The sequence below is a fragment of the Chiloscyllium punctatum genome, chromosome 19, assembly GCF_047496795.1.
Source record: "Chiloscyllium punctatum isolate Juve2018m chromosome 19, sChiPun1.3, whole genome shotgun sequence".
NCBI lineage: Eukaryota > Metazoa > Chordata > Chondrichthyes > Orectolobiformes > Hemiscylliidae > Chiloscyllium > Chiloscyllium punctatum.
Window position 1 is genome coordinate 47,195,641 of NC_092757.1, and position 23,355 is coordinate 47,218,995.

At 44.7% G+C, this 23,355-nt stretch overlaps 1 protein-coding gene across 2 annotated transcripts in view; it reads left to right on the forward strand.

Moving 5' to 3' along the window:
* Nucleotides 1–5,397: 5,397 nt before the first annotated feature.
* LOC140491317 (protein spinster homolog 3-like) overlaps nt 5,398–23,355 on the forward strand; it is a 137,572-nt gene continuing 119,614 nt past the window's right edge. Inside the window, exon 1 of one of the 2 annotated variants that reach the window (XM_072589329.1) lies at nt 5,398–5,598. In XM_072589329.1, coding sequence (XP_072445430.1) covers nt 5,409–5,598 — 190 coding nt within the window. In that variant the 5' untranslated portion in view covers nt 5,398–5,408. Of the gene's footprint in view, nt 5,599–14,335; nt 14,410–23,355 lie in introns of those variants that run through there. The other variant, XM_072589330.1, reaches the window with a different exon arrangement.

Consider the following 23,355-nt stretch of genomic DNA (forward strand, 5'->3'; position numbering starts at 1 on the left):
TATACATATTTTAAAGTGGCTTTATAAAATCAAACATAAGCCAGTCTCATCTCCACTACTATAAAAGAAAATACTGTGAATGTTGTGGTCCTGCAACAAACGAAGAATCCCGGAGAAACTCCAGTCTGAAGGGTAATACCAGACTCGAAACCTTAACATTATTTTTCTGTCTCCGTGTATGCTGCCAGACCTGCTGAGTTTCATTAGTATTTTTCATGTTAGTCCCATCTTCACTGCTGACCCATAACAAACAAACAGATTTACACTGTCCGTTAGGTACTGCTAGTGAAGGAGTCTTATTTAAATAAGGAATTGGATTCTAGACCCAGGGAGTCTTTGCAGAGTGGGTTTAAAGGTAAGTGGAATCCAGGTTTCACAGAAAGCATAAAAGAGTGGGAGCTCTGATGAAGAGTAATCCAGGTTTGAAATGTTAGCTTGCTTTCTCTCCATGGATGTTGCCTGACCCAATGTGATCTCCAGCATTTTTTGTTTTCAGAGCATAGAAGAGTTTCACTTTAGTGGTTAGTATGTGCATATACATAAAATGTGACAAACTGAATTAAGTTATTGTTGAACCAGCACCTACAACTGAACAGGAGTTTGTAAGCAGCGAGGGCATGTATGCAGCCTTTTAATAGCAAAAGAACATTTCCCAGGAGCAATGTGAAGTACTTCATGACATTATAGAGGTTTATAAAATCATGAGGGGCATGGATAGGGTGAACAGCCAAGGTCTTTTTCCCAGGGTAGGGGAGTCCAAAACCAGAGGGCATAGGTTTAAGGTGAGAGGGGAAAGAGTTAAAATGGCCCAAGGGGCATCTTTTTCACACAGAGGGTGATGCGTGTGTGGAATGAGCTGCCAGAGAAACTGGTGGAGGCTGGTAGAATTATAACATTTAAAAGGCATCTGGATGGGTATATGAATAAGAAAGGTTACTGGCAAAATACTAGCAAATGGGACTAGATTAATTTAGGGTATCTGGACGGCATGGACAAGTTGGACCAAAGGGTCTGTTTCCATGTTGTACATGTCTATGACTGTACATAAAACCATTACCTTAAAAGTGAAAATTTTGCTGTAAAATTTGCATCGCAAGATATAGCATGCAGAAACATGATCAGTGGCTGATGAATTAGGTTGTGTTATTATTTGTACACAAGAGATCTAAGGATGAGAAAATTCATCAACTGATCTTAATTCATCCATCAATAAAGATTCCTAACATTTCAGTGCAGCATCCTTTCCTTAAATAATTCCAAATGTTTACTCTCCCCACTGAAAATTTACACGGTTCTGAAAACGAATCATTCGACCTGAAATATTAACTCTGATTTCTCTCCACAGTTTTTCTCCAGTAATTTCTATCTTTGTTTCTGAAAATTGACACTATAAGTTGATCATTCTCTGTATGAAGATCTTTTTGCTTTTAGTATAAAATTGCCATTTACAAGCATGAACCTGTGCCCTTTTAAACACGGTTGGCAATGCAACAGTTTAAGTCACATTTAATTATATCTTCAACAGCCTCGTATGGCTGCATTTATTGCCAATGGCACTGTTAGTTGGCACAGCAATTGTACACGTGTGTAAGGTCAAGTTCTTGAGTATTGACTTACCGAGATCAAGGTGATGTTACAGACTGACAGGTTGACTTTTTAGTGTGTGGTTATATATTAAACTTGCAGCACTGTATGGCTAAAACATCCATACAAGAAGTGCACCCGAAATGGATGGGCAAACTGCTGAGGCAGAGGAAGGTTAAGAAAGAGCCCTGAGTCCCTCAGCTAGCAACCCACTCATTGCTGCACGGAGTGAGGGATGTGACCAAAAGGAAGGTAGATTATTATCTGAATGGTGATAGCTTGGTAAAGGGGGAGGTGCAAACAATAGAATACAAGTTTGAGGAAGCAATGTTTAAATTCATTATGGTCACACCATGAATAGTATCAAAACAGAAATTGCTGGAGAAACTCAGCCGGTCTGGCAGTATCTGTGGATAGAAAGCAGTGTTAATGTTTCAAGTGCTGCATGACTCTTCATCAGAACCATGAATATTACGTTCAGTTCTGGATACCAGGAAGCTAGGAGAGGGTCAAGCACTGGGATGCTGGAACGGAGTGTCAGTGTATAAGCATGCAGTCACTGAATAAGCATGCAGGTTCAGAAGGCAATGAAGAAGGCAAATGGTATGTTGGCCTTCATAGCAGGAGGATTCATGTACAGGAGCAGGGATGTTTTGCTGTAATTCAGCAGGGCTTCAGTGAGACCATACCTGAAGTATTGTGTGCAGCTTTGGTGTCCTTATCTGAGGAATGATGCATGAAGAGAGATTGAATTGATTAGGATGATATTCACTGAAGTTTGGAAGAATGTAGGGGGGAGGTCTTACAGAAACCTGGAAAATTCTAATGGGATTAGACAGGATAAATCCAGGAAGGATGTTTCCTGATGAGCGGGTAGTTCAGAACCAAGGGTCACAGTCTAAAGATACAAGGTAAATCCTATCGGACTGAGATGAGGAGAAATGTCTTCATCCAGAGAGTGGTGAGCCTGGAGAACTCCATGCCACAGAAAGCAGTTGAGTTGAAATATTGAATGTTTTCAAGAAGGAGTTAGATATGGTCCTTGGGGCTGCTTGGAATCAGAGGGTATGAGGAGAAAGTAGCAACAACACAGAGTTGCCAAGCAGAGGCTAATAGCCAAGTTTGGTACCCATGAGGATGGTCTCAACTGGGATCTTGGGTTCATGTCACACTCCAGGTGACTTCACTACATTATACACTCTCACACACATGCTCTTACACTCACATGCACACAGATCTTCTCTTACACACCTGCTCTTTCTCAGACATACAGACTTGCAGGCATATACTCCATCACAGTTGTGTGCACACTCTGTCACGTTCGCACAGACACACACACACACATACACTCTTTCTCCCCCATACACGCACACTTACTCTCTCTCTCCTTCACAAGTGCACACACACACACATGCCTATGGGGTGAATTTGCATATGCAGATTTGTATTTGTAGATATATTCTATTTTGTTCAGTAAGCAAATCTTCAGGCAGTCAATCCATTAGAACCAGTCTGACTCAAGGTTGGAATACAGACAGACTCTAACCTCACACCTTTAATGCATTGTCTGAGCTGAGATATCACCTGCTTTGTATAAAACGTTAAGTTATTTTGGGAATGTGATTTGAAAGTAGCTCTGGGATTTAAATATTAATGAACCAAAACCTGCATCCCCATTCTAAGTGATAAAAGACTTAACAGCAATCTAGGTTTGTTCAATACATCACATCAGTTGTATGACACTTTGATCTTTTACTCTAAATTATGTGTCCTATGACCCTGCCCCACTAGCTATCTGATGAAGGAGCAGTGCTCCGAAGGCTTAGACTTCCAAATAAACATGTTGCACTATAACCTGGTGATGTGTGATTTTTATGTTTGTCCACCCCAGTGCAACATTGGCACCACCACATCACAATTATGCTGGAAGTCTATCAATAACACTGAAGAAAGTCAAACCAAAAAATGAAATCCCATGAAGACTCAATCATTGCCCTAATATTTGGTCTTCAGACCCCTTCGTACCACATATGTATCAAACACCACACCCTGACAAGGTGTAAAAGTACAAAAGTACCAGTTTGCATCCTCCAGATCTATGGGCAATGTTGAGGAAGCCCAATGTTACAAGGGGTTGCATGGAAGAGGCCCAGCAATAGGCAACTTAGGTGGTCAGTCAGCAATGATGTAGGAAGTCAAGATTAGAATGGTGCTGGAAAAGCACAGCAGGTCAGGCAGCATCCGGGAAGCAGGACAGCAATGATGTAGGGAGTGGACATTAAGATTCAATGGTAGTCCCTCGGACAGTCAGAGTAGTCACTGAGGAGCCAGGCATTCAATCATTGGAGACCAGGTGGTGAACAGCTCAGAGGCTAATTCCTCATGCCATGCATCTGAGCTAGCAAGAACAATGGCCAGATTTGGGCTTCTCAATCTGAGTAGTGAGATGGCCATAAAGGCTGGCCCAGCCAGCTCACATCAATGGGTGAACAAAATAAATTATACCAGCCTTATCTCACAGAATCTGAGAATTGATATGGAACAGGAGGCCATTTGGCATACTGTGCCTGCACTGGCTCTTCAAGTGAGCATCATTACTGTGTCGAGAGTGTGGGTGCTGGAAAAGCACAGCATCCCAGGAGCAGGAGAATCGATGTTTTGGGCATAAGCCCTTCATCAGGAATCATGCCCGAAACGTCGATTCTCCTGCTCCTTGGATGCTTCTTGACCTGCTGTGCTTTTCCAGCACCACTCTCGACTCTGATCTCCAGCATCTGCAGTCGTCACTTTCCCCCCATCACTCCTGTGTGCCAATCTCCTGCTTCCCCCCCCCCCCCCCATTATCCCAGCACACTATTTGTTTTATTTTTATTGCACAAAAGTGCAGGAGTGTATGATGTCACCACCACAGGTATAAGTATCCAGGTACAGAACCTGAGGAACAACATAGAAAGAAGTAACAAAGTTAAAAGTTAAACATTGCAGTAATTACAGTATAATGTAAAACATTATTGGGTTAAAGCTTACACATTGCAGACCTTCTTAAGTGGAAAATAAAGAAATAAAGCTGAAGTTTCTTTCCAAGAGCCAGTGCCCTCATGAATACCTTCAGGCAGCCCATTCCCAGAGCCTAGAAACTCCCTGTGGGAAACGTTTCCTTTCTCTACATCACCCTTGCTTCATTTGCAGGTCACCTTAAATCTTCCAATTAAACCTGTTGGACTATAACCTGGTTGTTGTGTGATTTTTAACTTTGTCCACCCCAGTCCAACACCGGCACCTCCAAGTCAGTCATGACTTTAAATCTGGGTCACCTCGCTCTTGTCCCTTTGGTGTGCCACTGACTCCAGCTGAGAGGTGGGGGGGCTGCGGTTGAGCAGGAGGTCTCACAGCGAGCCAGCGCTGTTGACCCAAACCCTCCACCAACCTGTGGAGTGGACGGCGTCTTTGCCCCAACACATTGCTCGGGGCAGACGCGAGGGGTTGACGGCGATTGAGTTATAAAGTGGTCATTACTTTCCCAGACTGAACACGGACGGCTGTTCTGGTTTCTCTGTTGATTATTTTTTGGCTGAGATTTGCAGAAAATGCAAGGTCTCCCTCAGTTCTGTAAAGGTGCTCTCCCTCTCTGGGGGATAGTATGTGCAAGTGGAGTCGTCCCCTGAACGGCCGGCGCTGTGGAAGGCAGGACAACACTCCAGTAAACTCGGAAGGGGGAGTGTTAGATGTGTGTGTAGGGGCGTTCCTTCCGTTAGTTTAGCAGAAGTATAAGAAATTTCGCAGTGGGAGCTGACTTCACTCTCAGCAGCAATAACCCCTCTCTCATGATGGACGGTGACAGCGGCTCTCTGGCCCGGGAGAACGCTCCCGGAGTCCGCTACAGCTCCATGAGCAGCCCGGGCTCAGAGACAGCCACTGTCAACTTTCACATAAGCCGTTGCAAGTCTTATCTGGTCGTGGCCATCCTGTTCCTCATTAACCTCTTGAACTACATGGATCGCTCCATCATTGCAGGTGGGAGTTTGCCCTTTGCTTACAGAACGCCATCTCCATCCCTCAAACCCTCTCCCCCATCCCGTTCCCTTCCCCTCTCCCCATCCCTTCCCCTCTCCCTCATCCCTCAAACCCTCTCCCCATCCCTCAAACACTCTCCCCATCCCTCAACCCCTCTCCCTCATCCCGTTCCCTTCCCCTCTCCCCATCCCTTCCCCTCTCCCTCATCCCTCAAACCCTCTCCCCATCCCTCAAACACTCTCCCCATCCCTCAACCCCTCTCCCTCATCCCGTTCCCTTCCCCTCTCCCCATCCCTTCCCCTCTCCTCATCCCTCAACCCCTCTCCCCATCCCTCAAACCCTCTCCCCATCCCTCAACCCCTCTCCCCATCCCTCAACCCCTCTCCCTCATCCCGTTCCCTTCCCCTCTCCCTCATCCCTCAAACCCTCTCCCCATCCCTTTCCCTTCCCCCTCCCCATCCATCAAACTTTCTCCCCATCCCTTTCCCTTCCCCTCATCCCTCAACCCCACTCCCTCAAACCCTCTTCCCATCCCTTCCCCCTCTCCCCATCCCTCTTCCTCAACTCCCTCTCCCCATCCCTCACCCTCCTCTCTCCCCAATCTCCCCCTCTACCCCTCTCCCTTCCCCCTCTCTCCCATCCCTACCCCCTCTCCCAACCCTCTCCAGAGGATTGCCCCGTATGTCTCCTGGAACCAAAGTCCACCTCCTTGTCCTTGCTCAGGGAGCAATTGAGAACCTCTTTTTTGTTGCTTCTTTCAGACTTTTGATGCTTTTAGTTTGATTCTGGTACAGGATGTGGGCATCGCAAACCAGGCTAGCATTTCTAATAGTTCTGTTTCCATGCTGTATAACTGTATGCCTGGCCAGAGTAGGCAGCGCTGTGCCAAAGCACCAGTGCAGTGTTTGTGCTCAAAGCCCAACCACAGAAATGCCATGTTTCTGCTCCAGTGATAATGAAGTACTGCGAGAGTGGAGTGTGCCTTTCGGGTGACGGTAGAATGGCTCTTCCCACGTTGCTGCTGCAAGAGAATGGGTTAAGTGTACTTTGAAATGTTCAATAGAGTTAACCAGAGGTGGTATTAAACGAGGTTTTACTAATAAGGATTTAATAATGCAGTCATATTGTTTCTGAATGATTCAGATTATCAGCTACCTGGATTTTGAAGGTGATATTATTTAAAAATGAACTGTCACTGCTTGATTACAGGGGAAGAGGTTTGTCTGAAAGCATTTAGCAGGTATTGTTTGGGGATAGAGAAAGTCAGTTGCCGTATTAATTCAATTTCACAAGGTAGCAGTGAATTGTGATGTTGTTTCTATCATTCCATTGTGTGTCTGAAAGATTTTTACAGACGACTCTGTTTTCATGAAGGTTGTGGGTTTTCCTGAGGCACTAACCTGTGCCGCCTGTTAGTGCACCCATTAATCACAATAACGACCTGGCAGTAACTGGGCTGGCAGATCAGCAGGGCAAGGGGAGTGGCAGTGACTGGCAGAGTGAGGGGACTGTGTGAATGGAAGTCTCTAGTGTCCATCCATCCCTTTGTTAGGTGCTGATGGAAACGTGTGAAACCACTGAACTACCAGAAAGGGCAGGGTGACACGGTGGCTCAGTGGTTAGCACTATTGCTTTACAGTGCTGGGACCTGGGTTTGATTCCAGCCTTGGGTGATTGTCTGTGTGGAGCTTGCACATTCTCCCCGTGCCTGTGTGGGTTTCCTCCTCCAGTCCAACAATGTGCAGGTCAGGTGAATTGGTCATCCTGGATTGTCCATAATGTTCAGGGATGTGTGGGTTAGGTGAATTAGTCAGGGGCAAGTGTAGAGTGATAGAGGAATGGGTCTGGATGGGTTACTCTTTGATGGGTTGGTGTGGACTTGTTGGGCCAAATGACCTGTTTCCACACCATAGGGATTCTATGAAAGACTTCCATTTATGTGGCACCTTTTACAAGCTCAGGATGTGAAAGCACTATTGAAGTATAATCACAATGAGAGGATCACAGAATGGTTAAAGTTCAGACAGAGGACATTCAACCAAAGGAGGCTGTGGCAGCTCTCTGAAAGGTCAATTCATTAAGACCCACGACTTCGCTTTTTCCTCCTAGCCCTGAGATTTCTTTGCTTTTCAGGTAATTGTCCGGTTCCCTTTTAAAATCCACAACTGACTAAGCCTCCAGTACACTCTCAAGCTCGGCGTTCCAGATCAACCTAACCCCTCACTGCAGGGAAAAATGTTTCTCCACGTATATCTTTGCACCCTTTGCCAATCACTGTGAATTGGCGTTGTCAGCTTCTCAATATTCCTGCCAATGGGAACAATTGCTGTTCCATCCACCAAGTCTCAAACAGTCAGGATATTGAATGTCCCTCTCAAATCTCTCAGTTTCACCTCTCTAAGGAGGGGCCCAGCCTCCTCAATCTATCTTAGTCACTGAACTTCCTCAGTCCTTGGACTCTGTGTCGTGAATCTTCTCTGCACTCTCTCCAATGGCTTCACGCCCCTTCTGAAGTATGGTGCCTGATAGGGGATGCAGTGCTCCAGCTGAGGCTGAACCAGTTTTTTTCATGGATTCATACAGCATAGAAACGACCCTTTGGCCCGTCAAGTCCGCACTGACGTAACTACCACTAAAGGTGCCCTAATCCCAGTTTCCTGCACTTGTCCCATATCCTGGAACGTTGTGATAATTTGAAGTGCTCATCCAAATATTTTTTTTAAATGTTGAAAGGTTTCCGGCCTCCACTTCCTTCCCAGGCAGTACATTCCAGATTCCCACCACCCGCTCACTAAAAGGTTTTTCTTTTCCCCAAATCCCTTCTGACCCTCCTGCCCCTTACCCGAAAACTGTGCCCTCTCGTGATTGACCCCTCAACCAAGGGAACAGTTGCTCTCTATTCACCCTGCCTGTACTCCTCATAATCTTATATACCTCAAACCGCCTCAGTTTCCTCTGCTCTAAACAAAACAATCTAAGTCTATCTGGCCTCTCAGTATAGCTCAATCATAACTTCCTTGCTCTTATAACACTTAGCCCTTGTTTATAAACCCAGGATTCTGCAAACTTGATTAACAGCTCTTTCAGTCTGCCATTACTGTCAGTGATTTGTAAACATCACCCCCCCACCCCCCCCCCCCCCCACCACCAACCCGCCCACCATGTCCTTCTGTTCCTGCATGTCAGAAGGAATGTGTATAATGTAGGAAACGTTGCAACCAATCAAGGCACAGCCAGATCTTGTAAACAGCAATAAGATCAATGTGCAGTGATGTTCGTTGAGAGATACAAGTCAACCAGGAGGAATTCCCTGCCATTCTTTGGATAGTCCAGTGGGGTTCACCAGAAAGGGTACATGGGCTTCAGTTTGATGTTTAATCTGAAAAAGAGTGTAGGCGTGTCACAGCCTACATTCAGAACTCATGTTTCTACAGTGGGGCTTTAACACATAAACTTCTGACTCATGCTCTCGCTAAACTGTGGCTTGATCTGCCCTCCCAAAATGGAAAGGGTATTTGGAAATGGGTATCTGGGGCACACCTCTGACTTCTTGGATTTGGCATCTTCCAATTGGCAAGGCTAAGACCAGACTCTGCTACTGGCGAGACCCAGTGCTGTTTTAGGATTAGGACAGAGCTCTGGTCACTGAGGAAGAGAAATAGCAAGCAGACTTCTCAAATAGCTCCATCCAAATCCATGAGCACTTCCATCTGGAAGGACAAGGGCTGCAGATACATGGGAGCACCACCCTTGCAAGTTCTCCAAGTCACTCGCCATCCTGACTTGGAAGTATATCACCCATTCTTCAGTGTCACTGGGTCAAATTCCTGAAATTCCGTCCCGAAGGACATTGTGGGTCTATACGAGAAATGCAGCGATTCTAGGAGGCCTATTATATGAATCACAAAGGGTTTGAATGCAGGAACAGCAAGTATTTAGGAAAGCTAACAGAATGTTATGATTTATCGCAAGAGGAATTGAATGTAAAAATAAGGCGAGGGCTGTTGTGGTGACATGAGTGGTAGTGTCTCTATCTCTGAGCCAGAATACCTTGGTTCAATGTGCACCTGTTTCAGAGATATTTCATAACATTGCCGGGGATGGAGGGCTTGAGTTATAAAGAGAGACTGGATAGGTTGGGAATTTTCTCACTGGAGTATAGGAGGGTGAGAGGTGACCTTCAAGAGGTTTATAAATTCATGAGGAATATGGCAGGTGTTTTTTCCCTAGCGTGAGGGATTTCAAGACTAGGGGGCATATTTTTAAAGTGAGAGAAGAAAGATTGGAGGTGTAGTGGACAGCGAAGGTTACCTCAGATTACAACAGGATTTTGATCAGATGGGCCAATGAAAAGTGGCAGATGGAGTTTAATTTAAATAAATGCGAGGTGCTGCATTTTGGGAAAGCAAATCTTAGCAGGACTTATACACTTAATGGTAAGGTCCTAGGGAGTTTTGCTGAACAAAGAGCCTTGGAGTGCAGGTTCATAGCTTCTTGAAAGTGGAGTCACAGGTAGATAGGATAGTGAAGAAGGCGTTTGGTATGCTTTCCTTTATTGGTCAGAGTATTGAGTACAGGAGTTGGGAGGTCATGTTGCGGCTGTATTGGTTAGGCCACTGACATCAGGCTCACTGTGTGTAATTCTGGTCTCCTTCCTATAGGAAAGATGTTGTGAAATTTGAAAGGGTTCAGAAAAGGTTTACAAGGATGTTGCTGGGGTTGGAGGATTTGAGCTATAGGGGGAGGCTGAACAGGCTGGGGCTGTTTTCCCTGGAGCGTCGGAGGCTGAGGGGTGACCTTATAGAGGTTTATAAAATCATGAGGGTCATGGATAGGATAAATAGACAAGGTCTTTTCCCTGGGGTGGGGGAGTCCAGAACTAGAGGGCATAGGTTTAGGGTGAGAGGGGAAAGATATAAAAGAGACCTAAGGGGCAACTTTTTCACGCAGAGGGTAGTACGTGTATGGAATGAGCTGCCAGAGGAAGTGGTGGAGGCTGGTACAATTGCAACATTTAAGAGGCATTTGGATGGATATATAATAGGAAGGGTTTGGAAGGATATGGGCTGGGTGCTGGCAGGTGGGACTAGATTGGGTTGGGATATCTGGTTGGCATGGACCGAAGGGTCTGTTTCCATGTTGCACATCTCTATGAGTCTATGACTCTATTTAAAGAAGACACGAGAGGCAATTTTGTTTTACAGAGAGTGGTTCGTGTGTGCAACGAAGTTGCAGAGGAAGTGGTGGATGCGGGTACAGTTGCAACATTTAAAAGGCATTTGGATAAGTACATGAGTAAGAAATGTTTGGAGGGATATGGGCTAAGTGCAGGCAGGTAGGACTAGTTTAGTTTGGGATTATGGTTGGCATGGACTGGTTGGACCAAAGGGTCTGTTTCTGTGCTGTATGACTCTACAACGCTATAACTCATTGATTAAAAATGTTTACAAAAGTGGGGAGTCTATGCTTCAATTATACAGGACACGAGTGTGACCACAGCTAGTGCTGTGTATGCATTGGAAGCAATTTGGGAAATGTTTACTTCAGAATGTGGATGTACCTACTAGAGAAGGTGCAAAACTTGACCTACACTTAGGAAATAAGGCAGGGCAGGTGACTGAGGTGTCATTGATGGAGCAGTTTGGGACCAGAGACCATAATTCTATTAGTTTTAAAACAGTGATGGAAAAGGATAGACCAGATCTAAAAGCTGAAGTTCTAAATTTGAGGAAGGCTAATTTTGACGGCACAAGTCCTTTTTCCAAAATCCTTAGGGCCAGTTGTTTTTCGGAATTCAAAATTTTTCAGATTTCGGATATAAATGACATTTTCACAGAGAAATAAAAAGAGATTGCCTAACAGCAGATGCACGGGTGAATAGTACAAGCGCTGAGACACAATTAACACCTGCTAATGCTAGGCCACGCCACCACATCAAGTTCAAGTGGGTTCAAGTGGGTGTGGAGTTGGGTCACCAGTTCGCATGCCAAAATGATGCTCCACACTCCATGAAAAATTTTGGATTTTGGAGCTTTTCGGATTTTGGAATTTTGGATAAAGGATTGTGTACCTGTATTAGGCAAGAACTTGCAAAAGTTGATTGGGGGGGGCAGACGTTCGCAGGTGAAGGAATGGCCTTCACAAATGGGAGGCCTTCACAAATGAGATAACGAGAGACCAGAGACAGTATATTCCTATTAGGGTGAAAGGAAAGGCTGGTAGGTATAGGGAATGCTGGAGGACTAAAAAAATTGAGGGTTTGTTTAAGAAAATGAAGGAAGCATATGTCACGTATAGGCAGGAGAGATCAAGAGAATTCTTAGAGTATAGAGGGAGTAGGAGTATACTTCAGAAGGAAATCAGGAGGGCAAAAAGGGGACATGAGATAGCTTTGGCAAATAGAGTTAAGGAGAATCCAAAGGGTTTTTACAAATACATTAAGTACAAAACCGTAACTAGGGAGAGAATAGGGTCCCTCAAAGATCAGCAAGGCAGCCTATGTGTGGAGCTGCAGGAGATGGGGGAGATATCAGACAAGTATTTTGCATCAGTGTTTACTGTGGAGAAGGGCACGGAAGATATAGAATGTAGGGAAATAGATGGTGACATCTTGAAAAAAGTCCATATTACAGAAGAGGAAGTGCTGGATGTCTTAAAACACATAAAAATGAATAAATCCCAGGGACCTGATCAGGTGTACCCTAGACCTCTGTGGGAAGCTGGAGAAGTGATTGCTGGACCCCTTGCTGAGATATTTGTATCATTGATAGTCACAGGTGAGGTGCCGGAAGACTGGAGATTGGCTAATGTGGTGCCACTATTTAAGAAAGACTGTAAGGACAAATCAGGGAACTATAGACCAGTGAGCCTGATGTCAGTGGTGAGCAAGTTGTTGGAGGGAATCCTGAGGGACAAGTTGTATATGTATTTGGAAAGGCAAAGACTGATTGGGGATAGTCAACATGGCTTTGTGTGTGGGAAATCATGTCTCACTACCTTGATTGAGTGTTTTGAAGAAGTAACAAAGAGGATTGATGAGGGCAGAGTGGTAGACGTGAATATATGGACTTCAGTAAGGCTTTCGACAAGGTTCCCCATGGGAGACTGGTAAGGAAGGTTAGATCTTATGGAGTACAGGGAGAACTAGCCATTTGGATACAGAACTGGCTTGAAGGTAGAAGGCAGAGGGTGGTGATGGAGGGTTGCTTTTCAGACTGGGGTCCTGTGACCAGTGGAGTGCCACAAGGATCGGTGCTGGGCCCTCTACTTTTCGTCATTTATATAAATGATTTGGATGTAAACATAGAAGGTATTGTTAGTAAGTTTGCAGATGACACCAAGAGTGGAGGTGTGAAGAGTTGGACAGCGAAGAAGGTTACCTCAGAGTACATTGGGATCTTGATCACATGGGTCAATGGGCCAAGGAGTAGCAGATGGAGTTTAATTTAGATAAATGTGAGGTGCTGCCTTTTGGGAAAGCAAATCTTAGCAGGACATATACACTTAATGGTCAGGTACTAGGCATAATGCTGAACAAAGGGTTCAGAAAAGATTTACAAGAATGTTGCCAGGGATGGAGGATTTGAACTATAGGGAGAGACTGAATAGGCTGGGGTTGTTTTCCCTGGGGCGTTGGTGTGTGAGGGGTGACCTTATAGAGGTTTATAAAATCATGAGGGACATGGATAGGGTAAATAGACAAATTCGTTTCCCTGGGGTGGGGGAGTCCAGAATTAGAGGGCATAGGTTTAGGTAGAGAGTGGAAAGATATAAAAGGGGCCTAAGGGGCAACTTTTTCACACATAGGGTGATATGTGTATGGGATGAGGAAGTGTTGGAGGCTGGTACAATCACAACGTTTAAAAGACATTTGGATGGGTATATAAATAGGAAGGGTTTAGAGGAATATGGCCCAAGTGCTGGCAAATGGGACTAGATTAGGTTGGGATATCTGGTCAGCATGGACAAGTTGGACCGATAGGTCTGTTTCCGTGCTGTACATCTCTATGACTCTGTGACTAATACTGGGAATGGATGGTTGTCTTGGGGGAGATGTAGCACAGTTCAGAACAGTAAGAGATGGCTTGTTTGAAACACATTAGATTCCAAGGGCTTTTCCCAGGGTCAATGTAGAGGGGACATTTCCTCTTGTCGGAGAATCTAGAACATGGGGTTACTGTTTAAAAATAAAAGATTATCTATTTAAGACAGGGAGATATTTATTTTCTCACCAGGTCATGAGTCTTTGAAACTCTATTTCTCAACAGGCTGTGAAAGCAGAGCTGTTGAATATTTGAAAGATCGAGATAGATAGATTTTTGATAAGGTTATTAGGAATGATTGGCAATGTGGAGTAATGACCTGTTGAATCAGACAGCAAGCCGAGAGGCTGAATGGCATACTCTGGCTACGAATTCATCAGCACTTTCTCTGAATGGCTTCTAACAATTATACACAGTACTACTTCTACAGCTGCAGTTTAAATGTCCCTAATTTTAAATTTCATTCTCCTTAGAATAAATGCTTTAGATCACAATGGGTCAAATAGCCTCAGTTTGGATTCAAATTGCTTTTTCAGTTTGAGAAGCTTTCTGTACGCATGGCTGGAGTGAGCTGTTTTGGGTGAAGTTTACAGGGAAGAGCATGTTTGAGACCTCTGACACCCTATAACAACGGAACAGAGATTAAATTACAGAAGTGATGTCTTCCTGCTCTCTCACTCTCGATGTTGCAAACCCCTTCATGGAAGGTTCGCATTGGTTTACTTGGTCTGCAGCAAAAATGTCCAGCGGGCACTCTTCACCATTCAAAGTAAAAAAAATCATTTCATTATTTACCTCCAAATCTCTCTGTTACCTGCTTAGTTCATCCTGTTATTTGTTAATTGATTTGTGTCTTCGCTGTTTTGAACTTGACAGAAGATTTTCAATGCATATAGAACCGTAGAATGTCACATCTCAGAGTCAGGGCCATTGCAATTCCTTTATCAACCCAAAAATCTCCATTAAACTGATTAAACTATGCACACCCTTAAAAACCTGTTACTTTAAAAAAAACTCGATGAATTTTAACTGGCCAATCAGCTGCTTGGGGTGACTCATCGCTCCTTTTAACATAGCCGAGTGTGATGCTTTTCTCTTATTTTTGGTGACATCTAGGAGGATGGACTTTGCCACCTTCATTATAGATCAGTCAGAATTTGAAGATTTTTTTTCTGGTTTTAAATGCTTCAGTCCCTATCAAGTGAACCATTTTGACACTGGCTTGGTAGAAGGATAGAGCTAGGAACACTCATTTTAAACTTTCACCCAGGAAGAGATCCCATGCCAGGCTAGGTTGATGCTGGACCTCTTCCTGAATGAGCCTCACTTGCAGGTTGTAAATACTGTGTCTTAGGCAGGCACACTCACATTTTTGAAGTCAGGCAAGATTCAGCATAAATCTAGGCTGAGATTACCATGCAGTACCAAGTGGGTGCTATTTCATTGGGGATATTGTCTTTCAGGTCAGACATTAAACAGAGAAAGTAAAGAATCCCATAGCCCTATTAGTTTAGGGTTGCAAAGTTCTCCTGGGTTGTTTCTAACCAAAATGTACTCTTCAATTCACTACCTCAATGGGTTAAAAGCAAAATGTTGCAGATTCTGGAAATCTGAAATAAACACAGCAATTGCTGGAAAAACTCAGCAGGTCCAGCATCACCTTTGGGGAAAGAAACCGTTAACGTTTCAAGTCCAATATGACTTCTTCAGAAATGGTTCTGGTTCAAAGACAAGTCTGAGGAAGAGTCGTGTTAGTCTTGAAACATCAACTCTGTTTCTCTCTCCAGAGATGCTGCCTGACCCCACAGAGTCATCCCAATCTGACCTGGTCCCACTTACCAGCATTTGGCCCATATCCCTCTAAACCCTCCCAATCCATGTAGCCATCCAGATGCCTTTTAAATGTTGTAATTGTACCAGCCTCCATCACTTCGTCTGGCAGCTTGTTTCACATGTGCACCAAACTTTGTGAGAACAAGTTACCGCTCAGGTCCATTTTATATCTTCCTCCTCACCTTAAACGAATGCTCTCTAGTTTTGGACTTCCTGCTCCGGGATAAATAAACTTTGGCTATTCATTCTGTCCTTGCCTGTCATGATTTTATAAACCTTTAAGGCCACCCCTCAGCCTCCAGGGGAAAAAGCCCCAGCCTATTCAGCCTCTCCCTGTAGCTCAAACCCTGCAATCCCAGAAACATTCTTCTAAGTCTTTTCTGAACCCTTTCAAGTTTAATAACATCTTTCCTTTAGCAGGGACACTAGAACTGAACACAGTATTCTAAAAGTGGCTTTACCAATGTTCTCTACATGACGTCCCAACTCCGATGTTCAATGCACTGACCAATGAAGGCAAGTGTACCAAATACCTTCTTTACCACCCTGTCTACCTGTGACTCTATGTTCAATGAAACTGTGCACCTGCACCCTCAGGTCTCTTTGTTTCACAACACTCCCCAGGTCCCACCATTAGGTGTATAAGTCCTGCCCCCATTTGCCTTACCAAAATGCAACACCTCACATTTATCCAAATTAAACTCTATTTACCACTCAAACCCTGCTAAGTTTCTCCATGGGTCATTGGGTCATTCATCCCTTGTTGCTTGTGAGAGTTTTCTTTCCAAATTTAGTGACATCAATCACTATACTTCAAAATGCTTCATCGCTTGTAATGTATGTTATGTATTTTATGAGAGATGGGTGACACTGCCGTCCCTTAACTACCGATGAGACCAGTTAAGTGTGAACCACATTGGTCTAGGTCTGGAGTCAGATACGAGGCAGAGTGGGTAAGAACATTAACAGACCAGATGGGTTTTTATAATTGAAGCTGAGGCTGCCTTTCAGTTCCAGATTTATTAATTAAACATAAAAGATGCTGTTTTGAATGGAAATCTCTCATTCACTACTTCAGTATTGGTGAATCTCTGTGATTGAGTAAAGTAAATAATTGCTCTTGACTGGGTCATTAATCTGGGGGCTAGCTGAATGTGAGTACTCTTCTGTACAGAGATGAGTATCCTACTGGATATCTACCTGGTGTTAACAGAGCCCAAAATTCTTTTATCTTTTCATCTGGGGTGGGACTCAAATTCCATAACCTTTCCAGTCAACTAGGTGGCAACTAGTGGTTAGCACTGCTGCCATAGCACCAGGGATCCAGATTCAATTCCAATCTTGGGTGATTGTTTGTCTGGAGTTTGCACATTCTCCCCGTGTCTGTGTGGGTTTCCTCTCACAATCTAAAGATGTGCAGGTTAGGTGAATCGACCATGGGAAATTGCCCATGGTGTTCAGGGATGTGAAGGCTCGGTGCATTGGTCAGGGGTAAATATTGGATAATAGGGTAGGGGGAATAGGTCTGGGTGGGTTACTCTTTGGAGGGTCGGTGTGGACTTAGAGTCATAGAGATGTACACACCCTTCGGTCCAACCCGTCCATGCCGAGCAGATATCCCAATCCAATCTAGTCCCACCTGCCAGCACCCGGCCCATTTCCCTCCAAACCCTTCCTATTCATATATCCAGCAGTTGTACCAGCCTCCACCACATCCTCTGGCAGCTCATTCCATATCCGTACCACCCTCTGTGTGAAAATGTTGCCCCTTAGGTCTCTTTGATACCTTTCCCTGCTCACCCTACAATTATGCCCTCCAGTTCGGGACTCCCCCACCCCAGGAAAAAGACTATCCATGCCCCTCATAATTTTGTAAACCTCTATAAGGTCACCCCTCAGCCTCTGATGCTCCAGGGAATACAGCCCCAGCCTGTTCAACCTCTCCCTATAGCTCAAATCCTCCAACCCTGGCAACATCCTTGTAAATCTTTTCTGAACCCTTTCAAGTTTCACAACATCTTTCCGATAGAAAGGAGACCAGGATTGCACTCAATATTCCAGCAGTGGCCAACCAATGTCCTGTACAGCCACAACATGACCTCCCAACTCCTGTACTCAATACTCTGACCAATAGAAGAAAGCATACCAAACACCTTATTCACTATCTACCTGAGACTCCACTTTCAAGGAGCTATGAACCTGCACTCCAAGGTCTCTTTGTTCAACAACACTCGCTAGGACCTTACCATTAAGTGTATAAGTCCTGCTAAGATTTGCATTTATCTGAATTAAACTCCATCTGCCAGTTCTCGGCCCATTGGCCCATCTGGTCAAGATCCTGTTGTAATCTGAGGTAACCTTCGTTTTCCACTACACCTCCAATTTTGGTGTCATCTGCAAACTTACTAACTGTACCTCTTATGCTCGCATCCAAACCATTTATGTAAATGACAAAAAGTTAGGCCACACTATAGGGTTTCTATTCTATCCTATTACTGCTAGGTGAAGGCTCACACCCCTCTCAGTGTACCTTAATGAAAGAAATGTTGTACTTTTTGAAAATATAAGCTATACTGCCAAACAAACAAACTCGGAACGACTGATTGCAATCATCTTGATACTTAAGTATGTCTTTATCTGTTTAGGCTTGTCGTGTCATTGGTCAATCATTCAGGGATATTACATGATTTAAAATAGGATATTTCATCACACATTTCAAGAGGCAAAAAGTTCCATTCTGTTTATTCCTGTGGTGCTGATTAAACATGGTGCATGTCACTGACAACACCAACATTTGTTTAATGTCTCCAAAATAAGTGTTTTATTCATAAAATTTATACATTTATAAAATGAAATTACAGAAGCATTTCAGCTTGAAACTTACAGAATTTGAAATAATATTCAACTTACAGCTATTCCACTCAATATGATCATAGGGAACAATTGCAACATTTGGATTCCCTACAGTGTGGAAACAGGCCAAGTAGCCTAACAAGTTCACGCCGACCCTCCCAAGAGCAACCCACCCAGACCCATTTCCCTCTGACTAATGCACCTAACACAACGGGCAATTTAGCATGGCCAGTTCACCTAAACTGCACATTATTGGATTGTGGGAGGAAACCAGAGTAAACCCAGGCAGACACAGGGAGAACATGCAACCTCCACACTCAGAGTCACCTGAGGCTGGAATTGGACCCAGGTCCCTGGTGCTGTGAGGCAGCAGTGCTAACCACTGAGTCACCATGCCACCCAGTAAGGATAGGTACACGGATAGGAAAATTTTCAAGGAATATGGGCCAAATGCAGGCAAACGGGACTTGTTCAGTTTGGGATACCTGGTGGGCATGGATAAGGTGGACTGAAGGGTCTGTTTCCATGCTGTATATCTCTTTGATTCTAAGAATTGAAGTAGCTTGTGGTCAGATTAATTAAGGCATTAAGTAAAATGCTCACAAGCAAAGAGAGTAGCCAGAGACTTGATTTGAGCATGATGTGATGCAGTTTGCATTAACATCCTGGTTGTTTTTGCTGCAGAAGTGTTTCTCCAGTCCCCAACTCCCAGGCAGCACCCCCCAAGATGACATCATCATTGACATCATCACATTTCAGCTCTCGTGTTGTCACCACTTGTTTGGTTTTTGTGAAGAAGTTGTTTCTTGTTCTGTGTCCCAGTCCCACTGCATGTCCTTAACACTGACCTGGAGCACAGGTTCACACACTCCGGTGACAAATTCAACAAGAATCTCAGTAAACTGCTCACGAAATCAGCAAATTGTTTTCATGTCTGCATTCCTGCTACAGCTCTCACTCTGTCAGGATCCAAGTGAAGTCCTTTTCTTGGTCTACATGATCGACATACTTTGGGCATTTTCAGTCTTTTCCTGTCCCGATTCAGGCTCATCAGGTGAGCTTTCTCTTACAAACATACCGGATTCTGAATGTAATCCAGAATAACTTTTTCCATTCCCAAAGAGTGACAGATTATCCATTAAAACTTCCGCTCTGGGAAGATCATTGATTATCCTGTGCTGTCTGTGTTGATTTTCTTCTGGAGTAGCGGATATGCCAAACAGTCACGCGCACCTCCTGAATGACATGCAGCATGTAGCTGGGATTCTGCTGCTTTTATCAAGCGTCCCGTGCCCTGAATCATCCTTTACATCCAGGATAGTAAAGACCTTAGCCGTGACAAGATGTGGCTAAATGTCTTCAATTGTTAGCAGGGAGTATCAAGATGGCTTCTTTGAAATTTACGTCACAGGTAGGCAGGGTGCTTAAGAAGGCATTTGGCACACTTGCCTTCATTGCTGACACCTTTTGAGTATAGGAGTTGGGACATCCCATTAAGGTTGTACAGGATGTTGGTGAGGCCTCTTCTGGAGTGCTGTGACCAGTTCTGGTCGCCCTGTTATAGGAAGGATATCATTAAACTGGAGAGGGTTCAGAAAAGATTTACCAGGGTTTTGCCATGAATGGAGGGTTTGCATTATAAGGAGAGGCTGGATAAGCTGAGACATCTTTCACTGGAGCATTGAAAGTTGATTCTGTTGAGATTTTTAAAGTCATGAGGGGCATAGATAAGGTGAATGGCAAGTGTCTTTCCCCTCGAGTAGGGGATTCCAATCATGATTAGATTAGATTAGATTCCCTACAGTGTGGAAACAGGCCCTTCGGCCCAACAAGTCCACACCGACCCTCCGAAGAGTAACCCACCCAGACCCATTTCCCTCTGACTAATGCACCTAACACTAGGGGCAATTTAGCATGGCCAGTTCACCTGACCTGCATATCTTTGGACACAAGCTGGATTAGCAGCATGGTAGCAGTGAAAATCTCTGGAAAGCTGAGAAGGTACAGAGAAACAAAGGAAATAAAGGTGGCATATTTTTAAGGTGAGAGGAGAAGGATTTTAAAAAAAGACACGAGGGGCAAGAATGGTTCATGTGTGGAATGAACTGCCAGAGAAAATGGTTGGTGCAGGTACAGTTACAACAGTTAAAAGACATTTGGATAAGTTCACGAATAAGAAATGTTTGGATGAATATGAGCCAAGCTCAGGCAGGTAGAATTGGTTTGGGATTATGGTCGGTCTGGACTGGTTGGACCGAAAGGTCTGTTTTTCTGCAGTATGACTCTATTTACTGAGACCTTCAGCTACCTTTCCCCCCAGCCCCACCCCCCCCCTCCCATTTATCTCTCCACGCCCGAGACCCCAGCCTCATTCCTAATGAAGGCCTTTTGCCCGAAACGTTGATTTTCTTGCCTCTCAGATGCTGCCTGACTTGCTGTGCTTTTCCAGCACCACTTTAATCTTGATTCTATTTACTGAGATCCTTTTTTTCTCTGTACCTTCTCAGCTTTCCAGAGATTTTCACTGCTACCATGCTGCTAATTCAGCTTGTGATATAAAAAAAACTGTTGTGGTTCTGTTCGCCGAGCTGGGAATTTGTGTTGCAGACGTTTCGTCCCCTGTCTAGGTGACATCCTCAGGGCTTGGGAGCTTCCTGTGAAGCGCTTCTGTGATGTTTCCTCCGGCACTTGTAGTGGCTTGTCTCTGCCGCTTCCAGTTGTCAGTTCCAGCTGTCCGTTGCAGTGGTCGGTATATTGGGTCCAGGTCGATGTGCTTATTGATTGAATCTGTGGATGAGTGCCATGCCTCTAGGAATTCCCTGGATGTTCTCTGTTTGGCTTGTCCTATAATAGTAGTGTTGTCCTAGTCGAATTCATGTTGCTTGTCATCTGCGTGTGTGGCTACTAAGGATAGCTGGTCATGTTGTTTCGTGGCTAGTTGGTGTTCATGGATGCGGATCGTTAGCTGTCTTCCTGTTTGTCCTATGTAGTGTTTTGTGCAGTCCTTTCTTGGGATTTTGTACACTACATTGGTTTTGTTCATGCTGGGTATCGGGTCCTTTGTCCTGGTGAGTCCTAGTGGCTGTAGTAGTCTGGCTGTCAGTTCACACCAGAACCGCAAAAAGAGAAAGAAGAACACCTATACAATGTATTCGCCAAAAACGGATACCCACGCAATTTCATCAACAGATGCCTAAGGGAAAGACAATGGAATGAGGACATGCCACAACCCAAAGGACTAGCCACTTTACCATTTCTGAACTGACAGCCAGACTACTACGACCACTACGACTCATAACAGCACACAAACCAACAGCAACTCTCAGACAACAACTCGCCAGGATGAAGGACCCGATACCCAGCATGAGCAAAACCAATGTAGTATACAAAATCCCATGCAAGGACTGCACAAAACACTACATAGGACAAACAGGAAGACAGCTAACGATCCGCATCCATGAACACCAACTAGCCACGAAACGACACGACCAGCTATCCTTAGTAGCCACACACTCAGATGACAAGCAACATGAATTCGACTGGGACAACACTACTATTATAGGACAAGCCAAACAGAAAACAGCCAGGGAATTCCTAGAGGCATGGCACTCATCCACAGATTCAATCAATAAGCACATCGACCTGGACCCAATATACCGACCACTGCAACGGACAGCTGGAACTGACAACCGGAAGCGGCAGAGACAAGCCACTACGAATGCCGGAGGAAACATCACAGAAGCGCTTCACAGGAGGCTCCCAAGCACTGAGGATGTCACCTAGACAGGGGATGAAACATTTGCAACACAAATTCCCAGCTCGGCCAACAGAACCACAACAACGAGCACCCGAGCTACAAATCTTCTCACAAACTTTGAATAAAAAAAACTGCAGATGTTGGAATCCAAGGTAGACAAGCAGGAGGCTGGAAGAACACAACAAGCCAGGCAGCATCAGGAGGTGAAAAAGTGAATGTTTTGGGTCTAACTCTTCGTCAGGACTGGCTTGCTGTGTTCTTCCAGCCTCCTGCCTGTCTCTCCCGATGCTGCCTGGCTTGCTGTGTTCTTCCAGCCTCCTGCCTGTTCCTCCCGATGCTGCCTGGCTTGCTGTGTTCTTCCAGCCTCCTGCCTGTCCCTCCTGATGCTGCCTGGCTTGCTGTGTTCTTCCAGCCTCCTGCCTGTCCCCCCCGATGCTGCCTGCCTTGCTGTGTTCTCCCAGCCTCCTGCTTGACTACCGCTAATCCAATTTGTAGCAGCTGTCCTGTCCCTTGATTACTCCCTTTATATCTGACTCCTTGTCTTTCAGCCTGGAGTTGGGAGCTCTCCTTAGCAGTTGCTAAGATAGTCTCTTTTCTTTGGCTTCGTGATGATCTTCACAAGGAAGACACCCAAATCCTGTTAGAACATTTTATAGTCATTTAGGATCTGTTCAGCAGTTAATGGCTTGTGAAACTCTGTAAAAACCTCATCTGGGATCTTCAGGGTGTTTTTATTTTATGGGGAGGCAATGGCCTAGTGGTATTATCGCTAGACTGTTAATTCGTAGACCCAGATAATGTTCCGGGCACCTGGGTTAGAATCCCACCATGGCAGATGGTAGATTTGAATTCAGTAAATGTCTGGAATGAAGATTCTAATGAGGACCATGAATCTATTGTCGATTGTTGGAAAAACCTATCTGGTTCACTAATGTCCTTTAGGGAAGGAAACTGCCAACATTAGTCTGGTCTTCATGTGACTTCAGACCCAGAGCATTGTGTTTGACCCTCTGGGCAATAAATGCTGGTGTAGTCAGTGACGCCGACCTCCTGAGAATGAATTTTAAAAAATCTACTTCTTCAAGACTGTGACTTGCTTCAGCTGAGATGAGTGGGTTTTGCTGCAAATCCACAACTTCATTCTTCCTGTTAAACTGAGCTCTCAGTTTCATTAGGTCTTGTGACATCGTAGCCTCAACCTTCCTGACTAGGATTTAATTTTTGAGTAACCATCTTCAGCTACTTCCCATTGGTGTGTGAAACACATGATTG